We start from the raw sequence: 26,775 nt of genomic DNA on the forward strand, positions 1-26,775 counted from the left end.
AATTACGCAGTGAACGCCTTACTGACTTTATTGACCGTGTTCACCGTAAGAAGATACTTAAATTCTGAACACCTCGTGACTCCTCCAGAGTCTATATTCATTCGGACTATAGGCTTACAATAAATGTCAATGATTAAATTCAAAAACTGTTGTTTCGATTTTAAAAATTCTTCCACCATTGGAAATCTACATTCACCACGAGCAACATAAGCTGCATTTATTGCTAGAAAAGATTAAGGATTCTTATTAAAACAAAACTAACGTAGTCCAAGGAGTAAAAAAGTGCCCTAAAACGACTTTCGTCGCATGCGCTGCGGAAGCTATTGATGATAGAACAAAAGTATGTTCTACAATATTAAATAACATATCAATATCTACAAACAGCATATGTCTATTATAGTTATGTCACAATTAGGTTTTTTTTTTTCATAAAAAAATATATCAAAATACCACCGCTATAGAAGCTCCTTTTTATTTATACTTCGGTATTAATCCATTCGAAAGATATCAGTTTAATAAGTTATTTGAAAATTGTCGCGTGGTCGCCGCTCACACTCGTCTACCTACATATTGTACATATTGAGTTTTTGATTTGAATCTCACAACGCTAAATTACAATTAACCCAAAAAAACATGAAAACATCGGACGCATGGATTATCCGACGGGATTTTCGCACATGTTGCCACTCAGAATATTATATGGAAATGAAAAATTATCTGTCACTAAAAATGATCAGAACTAATATTCAGTTCTTTTCAGAACTAAATCCATCTTATTTTAATTTTTTCAGTAAATAATATATTGTAACTTTGAACTATCCGAACAGTGTAGCGACTAGAGTATTTCTATAATTTTTATACTCTCGCAACATGTTGCACAAAGTGTTATAGTTTTGTTCACATAACGGTTGTTTGTGTCACCAAGAAATAAAAGAGTTAGATATGGGGTTATATATACATAAATGATCAGGATGACGAGTGGAGTTGAAATCCGGATGACTGTCCGTCCCTCTGTCCGTGAAAGCGATAACTTGAGTAAAAATTAAGATATCTTAATGAAACTTGGAACACATATTCCTTGGCACCCTGAGGAGGTTGCTTTCGAAGATGGGCAAAATCGGTCCACTGCCACGCCAAAAAATGGCGAAAACCAAAAACCTACCTGTTCCTAAATAAAATTTGAAACATAGGATCGCATTAGGGAGGGGCACATTTGGATGTAATTTTTTTGGAAAAGTGGGCGTCACTCCACCTCCAAATAGGTTTTTTGTATATATCTTGCAAACCAATAAAGCTATATAAACAAAACTTTCTGCAGTCGTTTCTTTTAGCCGTTTCCTTATACAGTTTAAAAATAAAAGAATTCTGATAGTAACCACGCCCACCTCCCATACAAAGGTTACGTTGAAAATGACTAAAAGTGAGTTAACTTCAGAAACATCAGAAACACCAAATTTCCCATAAGAAATGGCAGAAGGAAGCTGTACTGAGATTTTTTTACAAAATGGAAAATGGGCGTGGCGTCGCCTACTTATGGGTCAAAACCATATCTCAAGAACTACTCAACCGATTTCAATGAAATTCGGTATATAACACTTTCTTGACACCCTCATGACACGGGTGGAATATGGGCGAAATCGGTTCACAACTACGCCTACTACCATATAACTCAATTTTGAATTTCATCTGATTCGTTCACTTTACAATATTTACATTAGGAACCAATGAAGATATCGGAATAAAACTTTACACAAATATTGTATTTGAGCTATGACATCAGTTGTGGAAAAATCGTCAAAATCGGACCATGACTTTTCAAGACCCCTGATATAGAACATGAAGAACTCAGTGCCTAAGGGTAATTTTTTATTGAAAATATAGGCAAATCTCTCAGATATTTTAATGTAATTCATTTCCTCTGAATTTTTTTCTTATAACAGTTTGTCTCTGTACCAAAAATGGTTAAAATCGGGTCATAACTTCCCCCAGATCCCATAAACCTAATTATAAGTAATATAAAATTAAGTGACCGTATAGTCTTTGATATATACAGTTGATCTCCTTTTTACACGGTTTATTTTTGCACGGTTTTTTTTTACACGGTGTTTTTGAACACTTCCCAGTTACCATTTTTACACGGTTTTCCTTTTTTTACACGGATTTTTTATTTTAATTGTATACTTTTTTGCAATAAAATAAAAATTCCTTACGTCAATACGTCACAAATCTATTGCTGTTAATAGAATTTAATAAATTCTAAATTAGGTTTAAACTAAAAAATACAAATCTTAGATTCAAAAGCCAGTGAAAAGGTTGCAACAATTTCAATACGTAAACAAATAAATGAAACTGTATGAATAAGTAAGAAAAAAGAAGACACAGCGATTAATGACGGAACTTTGAAAAGTATTATTTTTTTACCATTCCCAGAATAGTTGTTGTTTGTTCCTATGTACATACATATAATACCAGAAAAGTTTATAACAACAACAACAGTGAAAATTCTCACTGTACGAATAGATAGAATTTCATGTAAAATTAGATCTCTTTTACACGTTTTCTATTTTTTGCACGATTTTTTTCTTAAATTGGTCCCAATAGTGAGTTTTATTTAAAAATTTGATTTTTTTGCACGGTTTTTTTTACACGAGTAAAATAAATCTCAGGAACTACTCGACCGATTTCAATGAAACTTGGTTTGTAATAGTTTCCTTACATCCCAGTGAAATGTTGTGAAAATAGGCCAAATCTCTTCACAACCACGCCTACTATAATATATATAGTTAACTTTTAAAGTAAGCACTAGTGAAGATATCATTGCAGAACTTTGCACAAATACTACCTTTATAGTGTGGCAGCCCCATTCTAAAAATCGCCAAAATCGGACCATAAGTTTTTAAGGTCCCATTAATCGAACATGAGGACCTCGGTGCTTCTAACCTAATATTATGGTTTCCAACTTTCAATGAACTTTATACAATATATATGACGAATATGTGGGTCAAATTGTATATTATATAATACAAATAAAGTTAAATAAATAAATTGCGAGAGTATAAAATGTTCGGTTACACCCGAACTTAGCCCTTCCTTACTTGTTTAAATTTGTATTTATTTGTAGAAACTTATAACTTTTTTGTTTAAGGTCTGCTAGTATTTAATATTTTGAAAGATCAACATTTCCAATTCAACATTTTGAATTTGGCACCAACCGATTATGAATGCTAAACTAATTGGAAGCCCTATGAAGGGTATCGAAGATTCCGACGGTATCATTGGTATAGTATGTGGCAATTAGACTTGAATTTTTATAATCTTACCAATCTGTTGCTTCAATATTATTTCCGGTGATCTGTTTGATGACCAAACGTCAACGTTGTATAATAGATGTAAATGCAGAAGAAGAAGGTGGCCCAATCTTCAATCGAAGGTTATTTGGTGGCATTCCCGCCATATTAAGAGAATTAAAAAAAAAAAATTTGATTTTTTTGTTTTAAATCCGTTTAAACCGGTATCTTAATTGGATCTGACAAAAAATTAACGTTATGTTATATTGAAAGATGTATTCTCTTTTGGCTGTTATCTGGCCAATTTACCTAAAAATTCTTAACCATAGATGCCATTCCATTACGTGATTCCCTGTTCCAAATGTCATAGTGCCAAAGGTTAAATTTACCAAATTTGATTAACCCTTAAATGCTTGAGTTCAGCCCTAAAGTAGAGACTACCGTCCACTTCGTTGGGACACTGTCAATTGAGTAAAAACGTCTGCGGTAATTTAAAATATATATCTATCCCTATTATCAAGTTGGATCTAAAGAAGCACCTGTAAAGGGTAATGCCAAGAAACAAGATTTTTCGCTTCGACTGAACATTTTGCAAAAAAATCTAAAAACGTTGAACATGGTCTTTGAGAACTTTAAAAGTATATATGTATGTATGTATGTATGTATGTATATAATTGTCCTCACTCCTATTATATCCTATAATCCGTCGACCATAAGCCTCCTTATCCTGTTTTATGGCTCCGAGGTTTAATAAATCCTTACGTAAAATTATTGTTGGTTAGTTGTTGATAAAACTAATGGATCGAACATGTGTAATCCGCAGTGAAAGTATGCACGTCTAACCTCTACACCACGGCGGTCACCCCCTTAAAATCATTCTTGAATAAAAGAAGAACAGAATACAATGATCCACTCGCTATTTATCAATTCGAATTATTAAACTCATACTTACAAAGCTATGCAACCATTACAAGTGCTGCCACCAGCTCGCCTCGCAAGGCAGGCAGCAGCGTTTAAAAGCCGGCGTGCCGTTTGCCGGCGACTTACTGCCGTTGTTTTTATGTAAATAAACAAATACGGACACACACACACACTGTCCGTAACAACAACTGCTCCAGTGAAAATTTCAAAGTTAAAGAGAGGAGGTGTCCATATAGCCCTGACAACGTGCAAGTGGCTCCGCAACACTCAGTGCGCTCAGTTCCGTTGTGGTTGTATGAGAATTCACGCTCGACGTGCGCCAGTAACTCCATGCGCCGGAGCGCCATATTGCACGCGCGCCATTGGAAATGTCGTCAGCACGCAGGTTGTCAAGCATTGTGGATTTCAATGAGCTTTACCACTCTGCGCATTGCACGTGAACACGACGATAGAGGTGGCGCTGGCGGCACGAATTGCTGAGCGTTTTGAGTTGGAGTTGGACCGCTTTATATTGGCCACATTTTGAGCCCAATTTACAAATGTGCAACAAATTCAATTTGAACTTCAGTTGTCATGGAGCAGTCGAAGAGTTCAGTTGATTAGCAATTTGTTTGGTGCGCGAAATTTGTGAACGCCAGAAGTGTAACTACAAACAACGTTTAGCTGAGCACACAACGTACATAATAAGAGTGCAATTAAAATAAGATGCGGCTTTTTGTAAGACACAAGGCACCGACGCGTTAAAATTCGTGCAAACATATATCTCACTCGCTAACATCTAATAGAAATTCGTGTGTGAAGGAATCACTGGTATTCGTACAAATGAAATGAAAATCAGATCCAATTAAAATTATTTAGAATGTACCCACAAATAAATATTTATTCCAAATTGTGGAAAATCGTGTAGTTCGTGTATTTGTGAAAGAAAATTACCATCACTCCTTGCTGTAATAACAATACAACTGCGAAACCTTATTATAATGGTACATGTAGCTTCCCATAAGCCCGTATGTCACGCTTCGTGTACCAATTCATTTTCGGGGTTCTTGACTTCTTCAAACCAATCAAAGCACGAATTGTGTCACGAATATTAAAAAAAGAGCAACTCACAATATTCTAGTGTTGATGAATAAAAGCATGTGAAAAACTTCCAACAAATAACTACATTCAAATTAGTTAGAACATAACCTAAATAAAGTAAATACTTGTTAATGATACTCGTAAGCCAACCAGTACAGCACAGTGAAATTAGTCAACATAATATCCACATTACGGAAGGAAGTAAGCACTAACGGAGGAATGTGCGAATGAGCCTCCATTCAATGGACTAAAACACTAAAAGGATACGTTAAATGGGTATGTTTCAAGTTATTACAATATTTTGTGGCTTCCTGTCTCTCGTAACCTGATCTTCATAGTTATTTATCATTATTTTAAAGAAAAAACCTATATTGATGTCACAAAAAAGTTTTCGTAATACTCGTTGTCGTGAACGAACTCGGTAAGCACTCAATATTTAGGTATTATTTATAGTTTAGTGTTCCGAGGCTTCTCCACTCATTTGTAGTATGTAGATCGATGTGTCCAAAACATGTCATATTTTTCAAAATCTGCAACCAATCGAAAAATTTTATACATATATCATTTGAAGCTTAGGTGCGGTGGCAACTTCTTATGGAAATGCTATTAATTTTCAGCCGATATTGAAATATTTTTATATAGTTCGACGACACCAAAAATTTCAGAGCAAATAAAGGAAATTCATTATCATCAGCGCAGTACATCGGACGTCCTTAAAGGCAAATATTTTCAATGTTGGTAGCTTAGGCCTCTTCAATAATCAAAATAACGAAAAAATAAGAAAACGTTCGGCAACATACAACTGTTAAATGGATACTTTGAATGATTTTAGCTCTAGTTTGTAGTTGTGCCGAAATAATCCTGCTTTTTGAATGCATGCTTTTAATTCTCGTATTTTTGCACTTTTATAATAAATAAAAGTTTTTATCTAATTAGCTTTTTCATTAAGTTTGCGGATCAAAAAAAGAAAAAATAAAAAAAAGTCCATAAATTTTGAATTAATTAAATTGATATGACTGGAATTGAAATTGCTAATAATCATACAATCAGATAATAATGGCGATCGCTAATATCTGACAATTCTTGTATGAGTAGGAATGAATAATCAATTGATCGTCATTTAACTGAAGGCAATGGAGTAATTTGACATTTTTCAGTAATGTGCACATATACTCCTTTATACATTTGCTAATAAATAACTCAAAAGATTAAAAATACGGAAATTTTAAGCAAGTTATCATCTAACAGCGGATATTTCATATCTACATATGTATATAAGCAAATATATGCTGCAATGAGCAAGAAAGCCAAATTGCATAAACCAGTAGTTGGTTGTTCATACTTCATGTATTAATAAAATATGTTGAGTTGTAATGAAAATTCCTGCGCTAGCAAGTAGCGTTGTTTACGTATTTTCTGCGTTTTACGCATCACTTCGCCGCCGACACCGATATCGATGTCGACGCTGCCGTCATTTCCGTTCGCTCCACGTGTGCACAGTTCATTTCACCCCAATTTAAACACTTTACGGCATTCAATCAGTCATTCATAAATGCATATAATATGACCGTTTTATTATATACACACATACATACTATGTACATACTATTTATATTCTCACTTGTATGTGAAACAGTTTAATTCACGCAGGTTTATTCGAAGCATTTCCGTAACCGCTAACAAAGCATACTCAGCGGCCAACAGTCAAGTTCAACGCCGGCTGTAGTTTATGGTTTTTCGTTACGATTTGTACGCATATGTACATATTTGGCTATTCGTAATTTGTTATTGTAGCCAAGCGTATATTTTGTTTAAAGGTACTATTGCTTTGTGCTCGAAACATGATTTTTAGCAACATAATGGAATAAAATATATTTGATCAATCTTAAAACAAGCAACAATTGTTAGGATATCTTTCAAGACCATTTTTATACTCTCGCAACAAAGTTGCTAAGAGAGTTTTATAGTTTTGTTCACATAACGGTTGTTTGTAAATCATAAAACTAAACGAGTTAGATATAGAGTTATAAAGGTTTTTTCAAAAGTGACGCTACAAAAGTTGACCGATAGGGACAGCAAACAGGCCATATTTACCCACTCTTTTGACATTTCTCTTCAGTAAGGGATGCCATTTCATCGTGGAAAGATATAATACGATCCAACAACGAATCGAAATTATTATAATTTACTACCGAAATTCGAAGTTGATGGCCTCAACTTTAAGAACGCTACACCCAATTTATGGTCGTCATAATCCTCCTGCCAGATCTACAATTCACTTTCTAGTGGAAAAATTTGAATAAATCAGTACAAAATGTTCCCGTGCCAGTGAGACAAAGAAGTGCCCATAGTGTCGAGAATATGGCTGCCGCTAGCTCATCAATTGAGGAAGACCCAAATCAGTGCCTCATACGTCGTTCTCAAGCGTTGGATATCTCTGTGACGTCGTTGTGGCGAATATGTTCGTGAATTGGGCTGAGCAAAAACTTGAGAATTATCCGGATTTTCATCGAAAAATCATCTTCAGCGATGAGGCTCATTTCTGGCTGAATGACTTCGTTAATAAGAAAAATATGCGTTATTTGTCAGGCAGCAATCCACAGATACTATATGAGCCATCATTGTATCCCGCAAAAATTACGGTTTGGTGTATGGGTCGGCTGCGTCATTGGGCCGTACTTCTTCCATGATGATCAAGACGTGATGAGCACGTAATTGTGAATAGGAATCGCTACCGCTCAATGATAACCGAATATTTTTGGCCCGAATTGGATAATATGGACATGGACAATATGTGGTACCTACAGGACGGCGCTACAAGGCACACAACGAATGTCACAATCGATTTTATGAAAACCATTTTGGTGAACATGTTATCTCACGAAATGTTCCACTTGATTGGCCCCCTCGGTCGTGCGATTTGATGCCGTTAAACTATATCCAGTGGAGCTACTATGTCTATGGTCAGCTACTACAGTCTATGGTCTATGCCAACATGCCAGCGACGATTGATGAACTTCGTACGAATATCGAAAGTGAAATTGCAGCAGTATCTGCCGTTTTATGCTTGAAAACCATTGAAAATTGGGTTCAGCATCTGGACTTCTGCAAGCGTGCACGTGGTGGCCATGCAAAAGAAATCGTGTTCCACTTTTATAGTAAATTATATGCTCTATATAAAAATTAAGATATCTTGAAACTTGGTACACATTTTCCTTGGATGGTGGGAGGGATGCTGTTGAAAATGGGCGAAATCGCTTTACAACGACGCCTACTTCCTTTATAACTCAATTTTGAATTCCATCTGATTCCTTCACATTATAATATACATATACATAAGGAACCGATGAAGATAGCGGAATAAAACTTTACACAAATACTGTATATAATCTGTGGCTTCACTTATGGAAAAATTGGACTATACATTTTCAATCGACATAGCCCCACCTTACGTATATCTTATTGAATTTTTAAATAATACCAACAGCGCCACAGCTGCCATCCATAATAGCCACAAGGTAAACAAACCAACACACGGAGGAAAACAGCCGTTGCGCTGCTATGATTTTGGCTCATATACCACCGTATCTAGTAGAGAGCGCTGCTTAAGGTAATAAGTAGTGGGCTTTTAGTATGAAAATTAATGTATTTATATGTAAAATGTGTTTAATTCTTGCATGCATATGAGTATGTATGTACATCACTTACATAGATGCAGTGAGGGGAGCTTACAACAACACACAAAGCTTTAATTTGTCCGTTACACTTGAGGTAATTTCTAGCAGCAGTTTCTAGCTTAATTATTTGCATCTTTGTGGCGGGCAGTTGATTTATAAACTAGAAAGAATTTCAATTGTTTAACAAATTCAGCGAAAGAAATGGACGGTAGTAATAAAAAATTCACAACAACAAAAAAAATATAATTAGAGTAACCGTATTGGGTACAGCTCGAAGCTAGGTGAAAGAGAGCATCTGTTGGCGTATGGTATAATAGCCCAACCATATCGTACAAGCCGGATAATGAAGACAAGTTGTACTTTTCCTCAATCATATGCAGCGAGCTGCTGTTTTAACTCATATATGTACATACATATGTATGTGTGTCTGTATGTATGTATATATGTCATGACTATGTAAATTTATATATACATATTTATGTATAACCTCTTACAACGGAGCCACCTATGATTTGCGAAGCATAACTGTTTTTTGTGTGATGTCATTAGCACTTATCACCACCCATTTTCGTGCAAATTTTTATACAGACACACGTTCACACAAACATACATCTACAGTTAAGTTTGAATTGATTTCCTGAACAAGTTGGCAGCTGCATAGGTCACGCGAAATAGGTTTCTCACAGATAGACCTGAAAGAATAAATTAAATTTCAATTGTTCGATTTTCACTTCTTAAAAAAAAAAAATAACAAACTAATTTATTTTACAGTATATTCGAAATCAGATTTATGTATGCATATTTGAGTTATTCCTTATTAACTGTGAGCCCTTCTTTTGGATTAAAAAAATACAATCCAAAAGACAACAACTTTTGTTTAGAGAAATCCGTCTATTACATGCATGTATATTTATTTAATTAAGTTAATCAAAGAGAAATGTCATTAAGAAAAACGTGCGCAGGCGTAATTGACGCATGTCACACATTCAAAGATCGTAATTTTATGTACGCAAAGGCATACACATGTACATACATACACAAACATACGAATAAGTGTCACTAATTTTATTAGGCTTTCCAAATGCATCAGTTACACTTACATAATTCAACGAGAGCCGTGAAAAGTGATTTTTATAATGTACAGATATATGTATGTACAAAAGTTTGTACTTGAAATATATATTGTACTAATACAAGTAAATGTATGTATATTATAACACAGCGGTCGTTTTAGCCGAGTGCGTTGAATACACGTAGCACTCGTATAACATCAAAAGTCACAAATACAAGAAATACAAAAAATTCTTTGGAAAATATCTATCTAACATTTCTCTCAGTTTTATATTAGATATCGTGAATATATTGTATCCCTTTTGTTTGCCTAACCTTGAATCCGGTATTTAGTATGGCAATATCACCATGTTTGATGTCCAGGCGATGAACTCAATTTTCGACGGTTTTCAAGCATAAATCGGCCGATACTGCTGAAGTTCATTAATCGACGCTGGCTTGTTGGCATAGACCATAGACTTGACGTAGCCTCACAGTAAATAGTCTAACGGCGACAAATTGCACGACCGAGGCGCCCAATTGACTGTGTTATTTCGTGAGATAACACGTTCAACAAATTGGTTTTAGTAAATCGGTTGTGAAATTCGCTGCGCGCCTGTTGGTACCACATATTGCCCAAGTCCATATTATCCAATTCGGGCCAAAAATATTCGGTTATCATTGAGCTGTAGCGATTCCCTTTCACAATAACGTGCCGGTCTTTATCATCACGGAAGAAGTACCGCCCAGTGACGCTGCCGGCCCATAAACCGCACCAAACCGTAATTTTTTCGAGATGCAAAGTTCATTGGTTCCGCATGTATGAAGCCGCGGCCATAAATTTGACCCATATATTCGGCATAAAGTCCAACAGAATAAGGAAAGTCATCATACTAGGTTTATGAGAGCTGAGGTAATTCCTGAACCAATTTCACTAATTTTCACCAAGATTTTTTCGCCACTGAGTTCTTCATGTTCAATATCCGAGGCCTTGAAAATATATAGTCCGATTTCGGCAATTTGTTCACAAGTAGTGCCACAGAACGTATACAGTATAAACTTTAACTTTCATATTAACTTAAGACACCCACAAATACACCGGACAAAAAAGTCAAAATGGGAGAGAGGGGAACACTCTTTCACTTAAAAACACATTTAAAATGATTCAAATTCAGAAACGTAAATATTGGACAGACCTCTTTAAATTTCCCCTTTAATTGAGAAGTATTCGCTGCACTGTGAAAATGAATATGTACATGTCTTCGATTCTATTTTTAGAAAGTCCCGTTAGATATCCAGATAAAATTGTTTTACAATATAAAATTTTGGTCATTTTAGAGACTATTCGTTTACATTTTGTCAAAATATTTTGCTATAGATTTTTTGATTTTTGGCCAATGGGGGGAACCACTGTGCAATGGTGACTCATGGAGTACGTGTGGTTTGCTGACTGACCAATAACGCATATTTTGCTTATTGTCGAAGCCATTCAGCCAGAAATGAACCTCATCGCTACGTAAAACGTAGCGTTCTTAAAGTTGAGGCCACCGACTCCGAATGTCAGTAGTAAATTTTAATAATTTCAACACGTTATTGGAAGAGAAAAGTCAAAAGAGCAGGAAAAAATGGCGTCGTTTGCTTTCGATCCACTTTTGTAGCGTCCCTTTTGAAAAACCCTTTATGTTGAACTAGGTAAGAAGTACTTTTATACTATATATAAAAATCTACAAGACGCCATAACAAATAATTTCTCTCTAATTCTCGAAATTTCGGGAAGCGAAAAAATATCGAAAGTAAATCGAAAACAATCTTATACTAAGGTAAAATATTAAAACGTGAGGTTTATATGTAAAATCCTCGGATAAATGAGGTTTTTAACCGGCGTATACTCGGATGATAGTGGTCATTTGTTTCGAAAGGTTACCGATTAAACACGCAGTTCATTGAAGCAAAAACAAAAAACTTGCTAGCTATAAAATATTATAAACCTTACAGTATTTGCATCAGTAGCTGTGTTCACAACAACTACAATTATTAGTAAAGCACTTGCAACATGCAATACTTAATATACCGCAGCAAACAACCGCATATTCACACACAAGTACATACATCTTTATATGAATATGATGTACGAGAGCGCTCCAATAAGTACTTAGTCTCACCACCCGATAGCGACACTGTCGCATGGGAAATTGCTATAGTAGAATCGGACACGCACTTTTTATAAAGTTGGAGCACCGCTGAGTTTTTCTTGTAAAGGATAATTACTTATCGGGTCGCCATCGTATTGTAGAGATATGCAATTATTAACCAGAATGAATGAATGAATATCATCGCAAATAATACGGTTTATGGCGATATTGTGTTAAACGCGGTTCAATATGCCATATACAAAACACATTATAGTAATCTTAAAAACCTCAACAAGTGCTTAGTAATATGAAAAAATGAAAAAGAACTGACTATTTACATAAGTACACCTGTACAATAACAAACAAGTTGTTCAAAGCACCAAAAAGCAATACTCAAGTTTAAATTGAGAAACCCATGGTTGACCGTGAATGTTACTGAAGCACTTGCATGTACTTGAAAATATTATAAAACTATGTACTTACAACTCCAAATTATGAAGATTTATTAATCATTCTGCTTTTGGTAACACAGTGTTGTAAGTCGCGCTGATTACTTTGACATTAAAAAATGAGATAAAACTCAAAATATGCGAACGCAGTTTAAGCAGTGTAGGCAGAGCACAGACAATAGTTAACACACCAAAAAAAAATTACTAAATACTAAGTAAATGAAATGAAAATCTCAAGGTCGTAGGCCCATCATCGTGTGCCAAACTAGTCTTGATGATGCCCCTTTTTGCATCTACTCTCACATTGTGCTTACTTACATGTACGGTACGGTATGTCTGTAACTGCTGGCTCTTCTCAGCCGCTTTTCTTATTACGTGCAGCTCACCGCCGAGCCTATGATCAAACATGCGCACCTTTTCGCAACTTTCATTTCGCTTTTCGTTGAATATTACAGACACATGCACAATTGTTGTTGAAACTATTAAAGCAACAACAATCAGTTCGTCTTAATTTTTTTTCTGCGAATATGACCCACGGAATTTTATCACAGTTTTATAAGATACTTAAATCAATAAAAGTCAAGCTATGATAACCTAAAGTAATAAGTTTGGTAACAAGGTATTGCTTACCATGCTGCGATATCGAATTAAGACCACTAACCGAGTTCCTATATACAAATTTAGCTTTAAACGTCGGAATTATTATCCGATTTCATTAATTTTCACACTGTTAAATAGCTAATATAAGTGGCTTTACTACTTTGGAAAATATGCTGATTACCTCTATTAGGGGTACACATTTTAAAAAATTAATAAGTCGCAAATGTATACACATTTTTCGATGAATGCCATTTAGTGGGCGAGCACTGGTCCGATTTAGACAATCCTCAGAGTGAGAAGAAACATGTGTATCGAGAAATGCAATTGCGTCGTTCACTAAATAACTGAAACATTAAATTTGTCCAACGCGACCATTCACAAACACATGAAATGTCTAAGATAAATTTAGAAGCTTGCCATACATATGTATGTTCATCATGTTCTTACAGAACGAAATTTGCTTCGTCGCATTAACAACTTAGTTTTCTTATCAAACGTCAAAGAAGTGATCAATTTTTGTTGCGCATTGTTATTGCGCATTGTAAGCGAAGTAGGCGTGGTTGTGAAGCGATTTTGCCTTTACCATTTTCATACTATAATATCATGGCGGACAAGGAAATATAACATTCTAACTTTAGTTGATTTAAATTGGTCGGTAGCTTTTAATATATAAGTGTATATGTATATGTACCTGTTACAAATTACCGTAAGGTGATCAAAACTATTATAATCCACTACATGTTGCGAAAAAAGTTTAAAATATGCTTTACTAAAATAAATATATGTACATTGAAGATGTTTGTAATAATTTATGGCGTTTAAGAAATTCCCAGACTAATGAAAAATATGCACAAGCTAATAAATACAGTGAGCGTTAAAAGTGAGTCAACGCTTACATTTCAGTATTAGATATATTGTGCAGTAAAGCACACAAAAATATGTATAAAATTCAGATTTTAAGAGCAAAACTTTCAAAGATTGTAGGACATGTTTTATTGCTTCTACTTTTATATTAAAGCGTTATCGAATTGGGACTATGTAAAAAATAAAACTATGCTTATCTCGAGTTTGGCAAGAGGATGCCTTCTTTACCGACGCCAAAGTGTTTCCCATACTATATCAATCCATTTGAGCATATTTGGTTCCACTTAGAAAATACGAAAAATATAAATATAATTTATATACATAGCAACAATACTGAAAAAGTGGAAAAATTCAAATGAAATATACGAATACGTTAGATCAATGGGTAGAACTCCGCAACTATAGAGAGTCTCACTTAAACAGCTTCGACTGTGCTTTGTGACACCCAACTACTCCTGACGGATCGCCAAGACCCTTATGTTTCGACAAAGGGCTTAGGCACTATTACAGGTAAACTTGTAGAGTTGGACACCCTTATAACTCGCTCAAATTGGACAGAATGTTCTGTACCAACATAATATACTACAAAATATCCATATATTCACTGCTTATTTTGGACACTGTCTATCTTGGAAATTGGACAAAATTTGTCTAAATTATTAAATTATGCTGTTTACCTATATTACACAAAAATGTATTTGTATTTCGGCATCAATGCAATTTTTCTAACGTTGCAATAGTAGATAGTATTGCTCATAGTTGTGGAAAATAAGGAGAAATCGAAAGATATATTATACAAGAACAAGTGGATGATTCCTAGAGGAAGTAAAACACTTCGTCCAAGGAACTTCTTTAAGTGAAAGAGAAGATGAGTGCACCAAAAATTTAATCATCCCACAGAAGACTTCATAAAACAATCATAAAGCCATCTTTATGTATCAGTACATCACAGATGTTCCATTACCCGACCATGAAGAAATTCGATAACAATTACCCGTTTGAAGAACAACAAAGCAGCGGAGGCCTATAGATTACCGGCAGAGCTATTTAAATACGGCGGCGAAGAACTGATAAGGTGCATGCATCTGCTTCTTTGCAGAATATGGTCGGAAGAAAGCATGCCTGACGACTGGAATCTCAGTGTGCTCTGCCCCATCTATAAAAAGGGAGATCCCACAATCTGCGCCAATTACCGTGGAATAAGCCTCCTAAATATCGTATACAAGGGTGTTGAGTAATTTTTGTCGCTCACTGTATCCATTTATATGGTTGCACGTATGTACATATGTATATACAGATGTAAAGAGCTTTTGTTTTAATTTATTTATATCTCTCATCTAATTAGCGCATAGAGGTGAATATTCAATGAAAATGCTTACAATTTCGAGCAACTACCACGAATGTCACTGACTTTTTGATTTAAAGAATTACTTATTTGCTCAACTCAGACCCATCAAATACGTGTAAATATACATTGTAGGTATGTGCGTACATATTACAAAATTTTATATTTTTTTTAATTTTTCAATGAAATTAAAAATAATGTATTAACTGAACCGAAGAGGCATACTAAATTATCACTAATTTAATTTGTACTTCTATCGCAAACAAGTGCGTTTTGCAATTAGCCAAGGAAACCAAAGAAACGTCGGCCAAGCATAGTAAAAAAGCACACTTGATTATATTAAAATGGGTACAAATTAACAAAATCATAAAATCATGTGCAATTGTTCGTGTGGAAATCGTCTCGCGTTTCCCTGGACATGCTTTGTGGACGTTTTGCGTTAGCCAATGGCTACGCATGCGCATAAATTCAAGATGAGTGTACTGTAACAATAAATACAATTATAAAACCCTGTGCTACACTCAAAAGATTTTCTGGTTAAAGTCTCGCTCAAAGTGACCAAAATACAATGGTATTGACTTCTAATTAAACTAATGAGGTTTTTAGAGCAAAACATGCCACAGCCCTTGGTTGAGGCACAATCTGTAAAATCAACAAGGAAGGGTTAGTTTCATTTACTTACGCGAATTGTTGGAATACTATGATATGTATAGTGAGTCTTTTCTAACTGTCTCAATTGGAATTTTACTCGTCACAAAGTTAATATATGAACCGCATTGCTACATATTATCATCATCATAGTCAAGATCGCATTATAACCGGGGGTCGTTTTGGCAGCGACGATGTCTGTCTATCTGTGATGACTGTCAACAGTGGTAGGTACTTCGTCTTGTCCTTGTTCCTTTTGTTATCTGAAACCTTGCTTGGTATAGAATGGTTCGGAGAGCTCATTCCATATTCTGATGAAGCTGGTAGTAGCGCTCAACTTAACTTTACGTAGCCGTATAACTTTGTAGGTATCCTCAATTCAGACATTGCAATTCAGATATAGCCACGATCCCTTTTTATGTTACCGAAAGCAACTTTGAAATCGACAAGAAGATGATGAGTGTTGATCTGTTTATCATGGGTCTTTTCCATTTGGCGTATCGTGAAGCTCTAGTCAATCTTACCTTATATATGATATTCAGGAGACATATCGAGCCCTTACCGCCATTTTAGCGTAAGCGACAAAAACCAAACTTTACAGGAGAAGGTTTTTTTAATACTTTTAACCATTAATGTGGTAGTAATTTAAAATTTCTCATACATTAATGCTTTTTAGACATTTACATATATAATTGAAAAAAAAATTTTAAATTACTACCACATTAATGGTTAAAAGTATTTAAAAACAAGTAAGGAAGGGCTAAGTTCGGGTGTAACCGAACATTTTATACTCTCGCAATTTATTTATTTAACTTTATTTATATTATATAATACACAATTTGAGACACATATTCGTCATATATATTGCATAAAGTCCATTGAAAGTTGGAAACCATAATATTAGGTTAGAAGCACCGAGGTCCTCGTGTTCGATATATGGAGCCTTAAAAACCTATGGTCCGATTTCGGCGATTTTAGAATGGGGCTGCCACACTATTAACATAGTATTTGTGCAAAGTTCTGCACCGATATCTTCACTAGTGCTTACTTTATATATTGTAAAGTAAACGATTCAGATCGTCTTCAAAGTTCTGGTATATAGGAAGTAGGCGTGGTTGGGAAACGATTTGGCCTATTTTCAGAACATATCATTGGGATGTAAGTAAACTATTACAAACCAAGTTTCATTGAAATCAGTCGAGTAGTTCCTGAGATATGGTTTTTGACCCATAAGTGGGCGACGCCACGCCCATTTTCCATTTTGTAAAAAAATCTGAATGCAGCTTTCATCTGCCATTTGCTATGTGAAATTTAGTGTTTCTGACGTTTTTCGTTAGTGAGTTAACCCACTTTTAGTAATTTTCAACCTAACTTTTTTGGGAGGTGGGCGTGGTTATGATCCGATATCTTTCATTTTTATACTGCATTAGGAAGTGGCTAAAAAAAACGACTGCAGAAAGTTTGGTTTATATAGCTCTATTGGTTTGCGAGATATGTACAAAAAACTTAGTAGGGGGCGGGGCACGCCCACTTCCCCAAAAAAATTACATCCAAATATGCCCATTAATAGTGCGATCCTTCATACCAAATTTTATTTCCATAGCTTTATTTATGGCTTAGTTATGGTACTTTATGTGTTTTCGGTTTTCGCCATTTTGTGGGCGTGGCAGTGGTCCGATTTTGTACCTTCCTATGGTGCCAAGAAATAAGTGTGCCAAGTTTCATCAAGATATCTTAATTTTTACTCAAGTTACAGCTTGCACAGACGGACGGACAGACAGACATTCGGATTTGAACTCCACTCTTCACCCTGATCACTTTGGTATATATAACCCTATATCTAACTCGTTTAGTTTTGTGTGTTACAAACAACCGTAATGTGAACAAAACTATAATACTCTCTTTAGCAACATTTGTTGCGAGAGTATAAAAACCTTCACCTGTAAAATTTGGTTTTTGTCGCTTACGCTAAAATGGCGAAAAGGGCTCGATATATCGAGGTAGTTGGCGCAGATTGCGGGATCACCTTTCTTGTGGATAGAGCAGATCCTCCTCCTGATTCAGTTCGAGAAGAGTATGCCCTGGGCAGGGTTTAGAGTTGTTCCAATTGTTCTGTAGGAAATTTATACCCATATCTTTTGTAGGTTAGGTGTAATAATTTAATTCCAACAAACAACAAACATGCATAAATTTTCAAAAGGTACTCATAAGATTTCGCATTTTCAGAACAAACTCATCTTAAATATGTCCTTCTGACGAATATTTCTCAAGAAACGTCTAATACTCACAATACAAATATGAACAACGAAAGTGCAACGCACCGCCCCCAGTATTCTTTAAATACGTACAATTCACATCCATTAGCATTAACCTACGAAAATGTATTACCAGAAATCAGAAGGAAATACCGGAAAGTGAGATTAAAATGCAGAGCTTGCTCGTTAGCTACAAGTTCAATTGCGATACTGCTTTTGGCAATGCTGCAAGTGGTGGACGGTAATCGGCCGCCGCGATTCGCCATCGACGGTGGCCAATCTGAAATTGTTTTACGACTGAAGGAGAGTCCGGAGACTGCAGTAGGTACGTTCAAAAATATTTTGACGTGCACCCATTTCGAGGATGGACCGTTTAATTAAAGATTACACACCCTTTTTATTTATTTTTTAAAGGTTCCCATATATACACGCTTAAAGGTATTGATCCCGATAATGATCCTTTAGTGTTCGGTAAACGTCCGTCGCATGACAGCGAAGTAATACGGATAGAGAATACAGACGGCAATGAAGCTAATGTCTACTTGGCAAAAGAATTAGATAGAGAGGTTAGTAGCTCCAAATTGGTTTTCAACAATAATAACTCATTATAGATTCTTACATATTCTTCCTAAATTTTCACTGTAGTTACAAGATGAGTACTCTATAGTTTTGACGCTAACTGATAACCGCTACAACGACTATAATTATGTCACGCAAAGTTTCTTACTACTCGTGGAAGATATCAACGATAATGCACCGATATTTTTACCTTATCAAAGTACCATAGAAATTCCTGAAAATAGTGATCCCGGTATTTTAACAACACTGGAGGCAACCGACGAAGATGAGGGTGCTTACGGACAAGTGGTTTACTATCTGCAAGAATTAGATGGTGACAATGACATATTTTCCATTTCAACATATCAGGGCAAAGGTGTACTTCGACTAATGGGCGCGTTAGATTACGAGACGAAAAGCTTATATCAATTACGTGTGTTAGCCGTCGATCGTGCCAACCAGGGACCCGTCAATACTGGCACTGCCACCGTTCTAGTCAAAGTGGTCGATGTGGGCGATCAACCACCTGAATTTGTTCAAGTGCAAGCTATTGCGCGTATACCCGAGAATGCCGATATCGGTACGCGAGTGTTGCAAGTACGCGCCATAGATGGTGATCGGGGCATCAACAATCCCATCGTGTACGAATTGGATGCGAATGAATTGTTCGATATCGACCAACAGACGGGTGTGATCTACACTGCACAAGAGCTAGATCGCGAAGATACCAGTCAGCAAGTAAACGGTGCCTACATATTGAGAATAACTGCAACAGAGGTACCACAGGTGCGTATGAAGGAGAGTTTGTGTATGCAAATAATTGTCATGATATTTGTCATTTTTCTCAGTTCAAAACGAGTGCAACCGATGAGACGATGCGGGTTAAAACAGAAGTCACTGTAATCGTGACAGATATTAATGACGAAATACCAACATTTAGACAACCAATTTACCGTTGTGAAGTAAATGAGAACTCCCAAAGCAATACACCATTGAGTTTCATTGACGATGATGTGCAGAATTTCGTCGAAGATCATGATATCGGCAATAATGGCACATTTCGTCTGTTTTTGGATCCACCAAATGATCTCTTCGAAATCGTGCCAGCGGTGGCGGTGAACGAGGCCAATTTTATGGTGAGAGTGAAGAATGCGAAAGCAATCGATTACGAAGAAATTAAAGAGATTAATTTCACGCTGTTTGCAAGAGAAATTGACGAACCAACTAGATGGGGGTATGCAGAGGTGTCACGCCGTTCAGTTTTTTTCTATTCTTATATGTTTTTTTTTCTTGCTCCAGGTCCGCACATCTTCAAGTTTATATACGTGATCAGAACGATAACTTTCCAGAATTCACACAAGCGATATACAACACCACTATACCAGAAAACAGTGAGCTAGGCACGATCGTCACACGAATCGAAGCAACCGATGTCGATTCAGGCGATTTTGGCACAATGGGTATACGTTTTCTTAACCTACGTGGTGGCATCGCACATTTGTGAGAAACTTATAACTAATTGAACTAATCGAAATATATGTATAATGACTTCTGAATTTTTCAAGGCTACATCTCAATCCGATTACTGGTATCATTACCATCAAACAACCTGGAGACTCTGCTTTCGATCGCGAAATCAATTCACTTCACTATATCACTGTTGAGGCGATCGATAATGTGGGAATCGGAAACCGCAACACCGCACAGATTATTATCAACATTGAGGATGTCAATGATAATGCGCCAATTTTTTTGCAGCGGCACTATGAAGCCAAATTGCTGGAAAACAAGGCCGATTTTGAAACACCACTGCTTTTAGAAGCGCGCGACAACGATCTCAATGGCACCGAGAACAGCCAGATAACTTATGAGATTGTGGAGGGTCTTTATCGAGCAAATTTTAGTGTCGATCCTGAGAATGGCCTTTTGCGACCTTTGCACGCTTTCGACTACGAAGAATTGGTTGAGAATAGGCGACGTATACGCCGACGCACCGATAATGGCGTACGTGAGATCGATTTATTGGTACGTGCGCGAGATTCAGGCATTCCTATGCTTTCGACTGTGGTTCCAGTGCTGATTTACATTGAAGATGTAAATGACAATCCACCCATATTTCAAAAGAATTTCTATGCGAAAACTATACCTGAAGATTTGCCGGGTGGTAGTTCTATACTGCAGGTGATGGCAATCGATCGAGATGGTTCTCCACCCAACAATGTGGTTGTGTATCGAATACAAATGGGAGCAAGCGATAAGTTCATAATCAATTCGGAATCTGGAGTGATATCGGTTGCACATGGCGCTAACCTCGATCCGGATTTGTCGGAGCCAAAGAAACACGTTTACACTCTAACCGTGGTAAGTTGATACTTGAAAATTTCAAACATTTTACAATGATAATGTAGTGAACTGTAACTATTAGCTTGCTTTGGATGGTGGTCTGGGAAATTCCCAACTAATGAATTCCGCTACGGTGAATATAACAATTAAGGATGTTAATAACAAACCACCTGTCTTGGGGGAGCTACCGACTATACGGGTCATGGAAAATACTGCTGTCGGTACACTAATCTTCCAAGTTCATGCTGCAGATCTCGATGAATCTCCAATAATTCGTTATCGTATAAATCGCGACAATTGTGAGGCGCGCAATGAAGAAGGATCATTTATCAAACTAAGTGAATTTGATTTTGTAAGCGCATTCGACTTGGATCCCATAGAGGGTACACTAAAGGTGATTGTCAAAACTTTAGGTAAAAAATGATTTATAATACAATATTCGCAATTTCCATTAGCTCCTAAAACTTTTGGATCGGGAGAAAGTGGAGTATCTAAAGCTAGCGATCCGTGCCGAAGACCTCGCATCTGTAAAGGGTAAACAAGTGGTGGAAGGTAGGTCATACGCCTCTAAATAATTCTAAATGATACACTTTAAAAGTGTCAATATTATGCTTTTAGCCTTCTTAAACATTATCATCGAAGATGAGAATGACAATAATCCGAAATTTAAGCAGCCCTTCTATCGCAAAACGATTACAGAAAATAGTATTAACGGTGTTTTGATTACAAATATACTCGCCTACGACATAGACAAAAACAAAACAATTACATATTCCTTAGAAGGAAATCCCGCTATAAGAAATCTAGTACATATCGATCCGCAAACAGGAGAAATGGTCGTTGCCAATAAAATCGATCATGAGCAATATCAGTGGTTGAATTTGACGGTTCGTGCAACAGATTCTGGCGTTCCATCACGATCTGCACTGGTCGATGTATATGTGTCCGTATTGGATGAAAACGATAATAATCCGTATTTCATTGGTGGATCTAAGAACTATACAATAAGTGAAAATGCAGAAATAGGCACTCGTATTGGGACTGTGCAGGCAAACGATGCAGATTCAGGAGATTTTGGCAAAATTACATTTCTCATGGATCGCATAAGTTCACAGGTAAGACACTACGAATAGGAAATAAGTATTGGAAAATATCTTAGATACGTCACTAGTTTATTAGGTCGCAAGTTTGTACCACTTCAAAATACTAATCGGTATTCTTCCAGTCATTAGTTTAATATACCGATATATTAAATGTATTCCAGTTTGGCCATCAACCAAAGTTTGTCTCCCAATCTTTTGGCTATAATTTTTTTGCAGACAAATAACTTTCGTGACACTTTTCAATTCTCGATAACTCCCTAATATGTTTTTCTACCGAACTGGAGCCGATCTATTTTATCCTGTCTCACCTGAAAACAGCTATATATTTCTATATGGGAGCTGTGTCCACTCCCGAAACTTAAGAAAAGGATCCAAGTAGTAATTTAATTGTTTTAACGAGACTTTCTTTCATTTGGAATATAGGGGAAATTCTCAATTGATGCGGACACTGGTGTGCTTACAGTTGCCGATAAATTAGACCGCGAAATGAAAGATTTTTATATGCTAGTGATCGAGGCATGGGACAACTACCAGTTTGGTTTCTTAGCGGGGGAAAGTCGCAACGCCTTCAAACAAATATTGTAAGTAAAAAGTTTTAGTTTATAACAAAATACTTGTTATCATTTACATATATACTCCGACTTAAGCATATCCATACTAGACGAAAATGATAATGCACCCGAGGTTTTTCTACCCACAAACTGTGTGCTCATTACTGAATATCATGAATTAAATGAAAAAATAGCGACTATTCGTGGCAAGGATGCCGATGATCCGAATTCGCCAAACGGACGCTTGGAATTTCAAATAACGAAGGGCAATAAATACGGTTAGTAAAGTATGAAAATACGATCTTAGCAGATTACTTTAGCTAGAGCACCAACTTACTTTTTTTCAGATCTTTTTGAATTACATCAGATCGATGATTGGACTGCAAATATTTTCGCTCGCACACCCTTACGAAACAAATTTGGCAATCACACAATCACAATAACTACGCGAGATCTAGGTGTACCCTCGAATATCGTAACCAAAACATTAGACATCTGTATATCAGATTTCAACGATCATCCGCCCGTTTTTGTTACACCTTTACACAACACGACACTACGTATACCTGAGAACACTACTGTGGGCACTCAGCTACTGCAAGTGGTGGCCACCGATGAGGATATTGGCATGAATGCATTAGTACGCTATCGCTTAAAACCCGATCCTCTGGGCAGCTATAAAATATTTGAAATCGACAGTGAAACGGGACAACTATTTTTGAAGGAGAATTTGAGCCGTGAGAAGCAGAAGATTCATGAGGTAATATGTTAAATATTGCGGTTCAGATGTAAGATATATAAAAATGGTAATATGGTTTGGCTGTTGGTTTACTCTAATCTCATAATGATGACACGATCAATTCGTGACTTCCATTAGATTAATCTTCTTTGAAAACCTTTAATATCACTATAGAATATGTGGCGGGACATTTTAGTGTTGTCTCCTCCTACAATCAATCATTATTAGTAGTATTAAACATAAATAAGTTGAAATTTTTCTTGCTCAACTCTATGTATATTATGTGGATCTTTGCGTTTTCATACTTTTCTTTATTCTTGCAGATAAGAATCGAGGCATATGATCAGGGTCTTCCTACGTCTCTAAGTGCCGACTTGGATTTGACAATATATATAAGAAACGTGAATGAATACGAACCACAATTTGTGGTTGAAGAGATACACGTTAACTTTACAGGTTGGTTATTTCGCAAAAATCTTAACACCCATAATTTTATTAAAACATTTTTTAGAGCATGCCGATCCAGGTTCGGAGCGCGTTAAATTACCCGACACGATAGACAAAGACGAAGTGGATGATCTCGACGACCCGCCCAGCTTGATTTGTTATTTCATTGTAAAAGGCAATGAATTGGGTTACTTTAAACTCCATCCAGAAACGCACATCCTCAGCGTCGAAAAAGAACTTGATCGTGAAGTGATCGCCAACTACTCGCTCTATGTGAGAGCCACGGAGAATTGTGCAAATGATGAGTTTTCAGCGAATCGTCGTTTGGATAACTTCGTAGAACACAATGATCAGACACATGTACTGACGAATATTGGACGAAAGCAGGCTGGATTTTTGCGAAATACAGAATATTTCAATCGTTACAAGCACTCGCGAAATTTGCGTTCAACTAACGACGTTGAAGCTGAAGCTGAAAATGACAACGGCTCTTATGAGTTGTCCAATGAGAATAGTAATCCAACTAGTGAAGAGCTACTATTATTTGATAGTACAGTGGTGCGCGTACGTGTTCGCATATTGGACATTAATGACAATCCTCCACATTTTCGCACAAAGGTATTCACTGGTGGCATAACCACAAGTGCAGATTTTGGCACACATTTCATGCGTGTGGAAGCTGTGGATCCGGATGAAGGGGTGAATGCGCAGATCTCATACTATATAATAGGCGATATCAGACAAACATTGTCCGAGGGTTTGGAAAATGTTAAAAAGGCACCATTTCTGGTTGATCGCGAAACGGGTGACGTGCAATTAAATTTCGATCCACAGAAGGGGATGAAAGGTTATTTCGATTTTATGGTGCTGGCGAATGATACCTTAGGAATGAAAGACGTGGCACATGTATTTATCTATTTGCTTAGAGAGGATCAAAAAGTGAAATTTGTTTTTCGTCTGCAGCCGGATGAGCTGCGACTAAAAATTAACGCCTTCAGAGAGTATGTTCATATCAATAGCATTCGGAAATTTTGAATAATAACCACACACTTTTTAATATTTTGCAGCACGCTTAGCAACGTCACTGGTGCAATTGTCAACATAGACGAAATTAAGGTGCATGAAAATAAGGATGGATCCGTTGATAAGACCAAAACTGACCTGTACATGCATTTGATTGAAAGAGAGGACAATTCTATATACGAAGTGCCTGAGGTGTTAAAGCTAATCGATCTGCATATTGAACATCTTGATGATCTGTTCAAAGAGCTCAATGTGTTGGATACACAGGCAGCGGAGGCTGAATTGCTTATAGCCGGACCGCCGAAGCCTATGTTTGTTTGGTTGATTTTTACGAATTTGTTTTTAGCCACTTTGTTAGTAGTGACATTGGCTCTGTGCGCTTCCCAGCGGAAAGGCTATAAGAGGCAACTTCGCGCCGCTAAAGTAAACATATTCCGTAAGTCATGTCAAATATATAAATATGTATGTATGTATTGTGTGTGCATTTACCAATTTTGTTAAAAACAATGCAGGGAACTCATCATTGTCATTGCACAACAACACAGAACCGGCAACAAGAGTGCCCAATACGAATAAACATAGTGTACAAGGTTCAAATCCGATCTGGCTGAAGGGTTACGAAAATGAATGGTTCAGAACTAACGAGAATCTTAGGTAAGTATTAAAAAATAAATCCTAAATATGACAACTACGAATTATACGTGCCGAAATGTAAAAATGTTCAATTCATTAACTGATTATGGAATCTATCATATATCTATACATATATTTTCATCATGTTCGGTTTTCCTGAATTTGCTTAATTCATTGCTTAATTGAACTGCCGGTTATTGGAATAAGTGAATTAACAGTTTCTCTTATGTCTTTATTGCAGTCAAGGCGGTCAAGACTCGTTGGACGACAATTTCCTTGCCATTGGCACGCAGGATATACACGAAACGCTGAAAGGCACCGCAAAGCTATTCAATCATACAAATGACCTCAACCGACATTTTAATGTTTATAATCAAATTGATAAATTAACAAATAATGCTCAAATCTTAGCGCGTAAGTTAGAGACTACCGAATTATGAGAGACAACATTACATTACTATGTATGGTAAATTGTTAGGAAATTAGCTCTAATGTTAATTTATTTTTTGTAAATAAAATTGATATTTTGATATGGAAATGTTTATATTTCAATCAAAGAATTATTATTTAGTTGTTACCGGAAAAGTGTACAAGATTCTAAATACTAAATATTACTGATATTTATACTTATCAGTTTCAGAGATGTCGGCTCTTTACGATTTTTGATTAATTGTGAAATACCTACCCTTAGAAACCATATACCTACATACATATATACAAGCAGTTGTCCTGATTCCTCATGATATCCAACGTTTAACCGACAAACTTTGGACGCGAGTAACTTCTGACAAGCACTAAACGACGTTCATAACTGAATTAAAAAAAATACTTTCACCGACTCTCCCCCAATGATTGGGTTCCTTGAAGTGAAACCGCTAATCGTAGTTGAGTTGCCTCGTGAAACCAAAGTGACCCTCGTGCATGTTCTTTCTGAATCAAAAAGTAGATTAACACGTAAGGAAGAGCTAAGTTCGGTTGTGACCGAACATTTTATACTCTCGCAATTTATTTATTTAATATTATATAACACACCATTTGACCCACATATTCGTCATATATATGGTATAAAG

The 26,775-nt window shown here is 36.3% G+C and overlaps 1 protein-coding gene across 1 annotated transcript; it reads left to right on the plus strand.

Annotated features, from left to right (window-relative positions):
- The first annotated feature begins 4,870 nt into the window (after nt 1-4,870).
- LOC105212369 (cadherin-23) lies at nt 4,871-26,335 on the plus strand. The gene is made up of 18 exons (XM_011184291.3): nt 4,871-5,564; nt 18,280-18,633; nt 18,723-18,874; nt 18,954-19,652; nt 19,715-20,100; nt 20,166-20,366; nt 20,432-21,227; nt 21,292-21,603; nt 21,665-21,761; nt 21,828-22,324; nt 22,736-22,893; nt 22,960-23,141; nt 23,211-23,623; nt 23,926-24,058; nt 24,114-25,050; nt 25,117-25,508; nt 25,585-25,726; nt 25,947-26,335. Exons 1-18 carry the CDS (start codon nt 5,561-5,563, stop codon nt 26,143-26,145), a joined length of 6,054 nt encoding a protein of 2,017 aa, XP_011182593.2. The 5' UTR covers nt 4,871-5,560; the 3' UTR covers nt 26,146-26,335.
- The last annotated feature ends 440 nt before the right edge of the window (nt 26,336-26,775 follow it).

This window comes from Zeugodacus cucurbitae, chromosome 2, assembly GCF_028554725.1.
Source record: "Zeugodacus cucurbitae isolate PBARC_wt_2022May chromosome 2, idZeuCucr1.2, whole genome shotgun sequence".
In the NCBI taxonomy this organism is placed as follows: Eukaryota; Metazoa; Arthropoda; class Insecta; order Diptera; family Tephritidae; genus Zeugodacus; species Zeugodacus cucurbitae.

Bases quoted from the DNA above. Each gene is read 5' to 3' on its own strand.
- LOC105212369 (XM_011184291.3), top strand. The intron at 18,875-18,953 runs GTTAGTAGCTCC...TTTTCACTGTAG, and splicing joins CAAAAGAATTAGATAGAGAG to TTACAAGATGAGTACTCTAT. The intron at 25,727-25,946 runs GTAAGTATTAAA...TCTTTATTGCAG, and splicing joins AGAACTAACGAGAATCTTAG to TCAAGGCGGTCAAGACTCGT.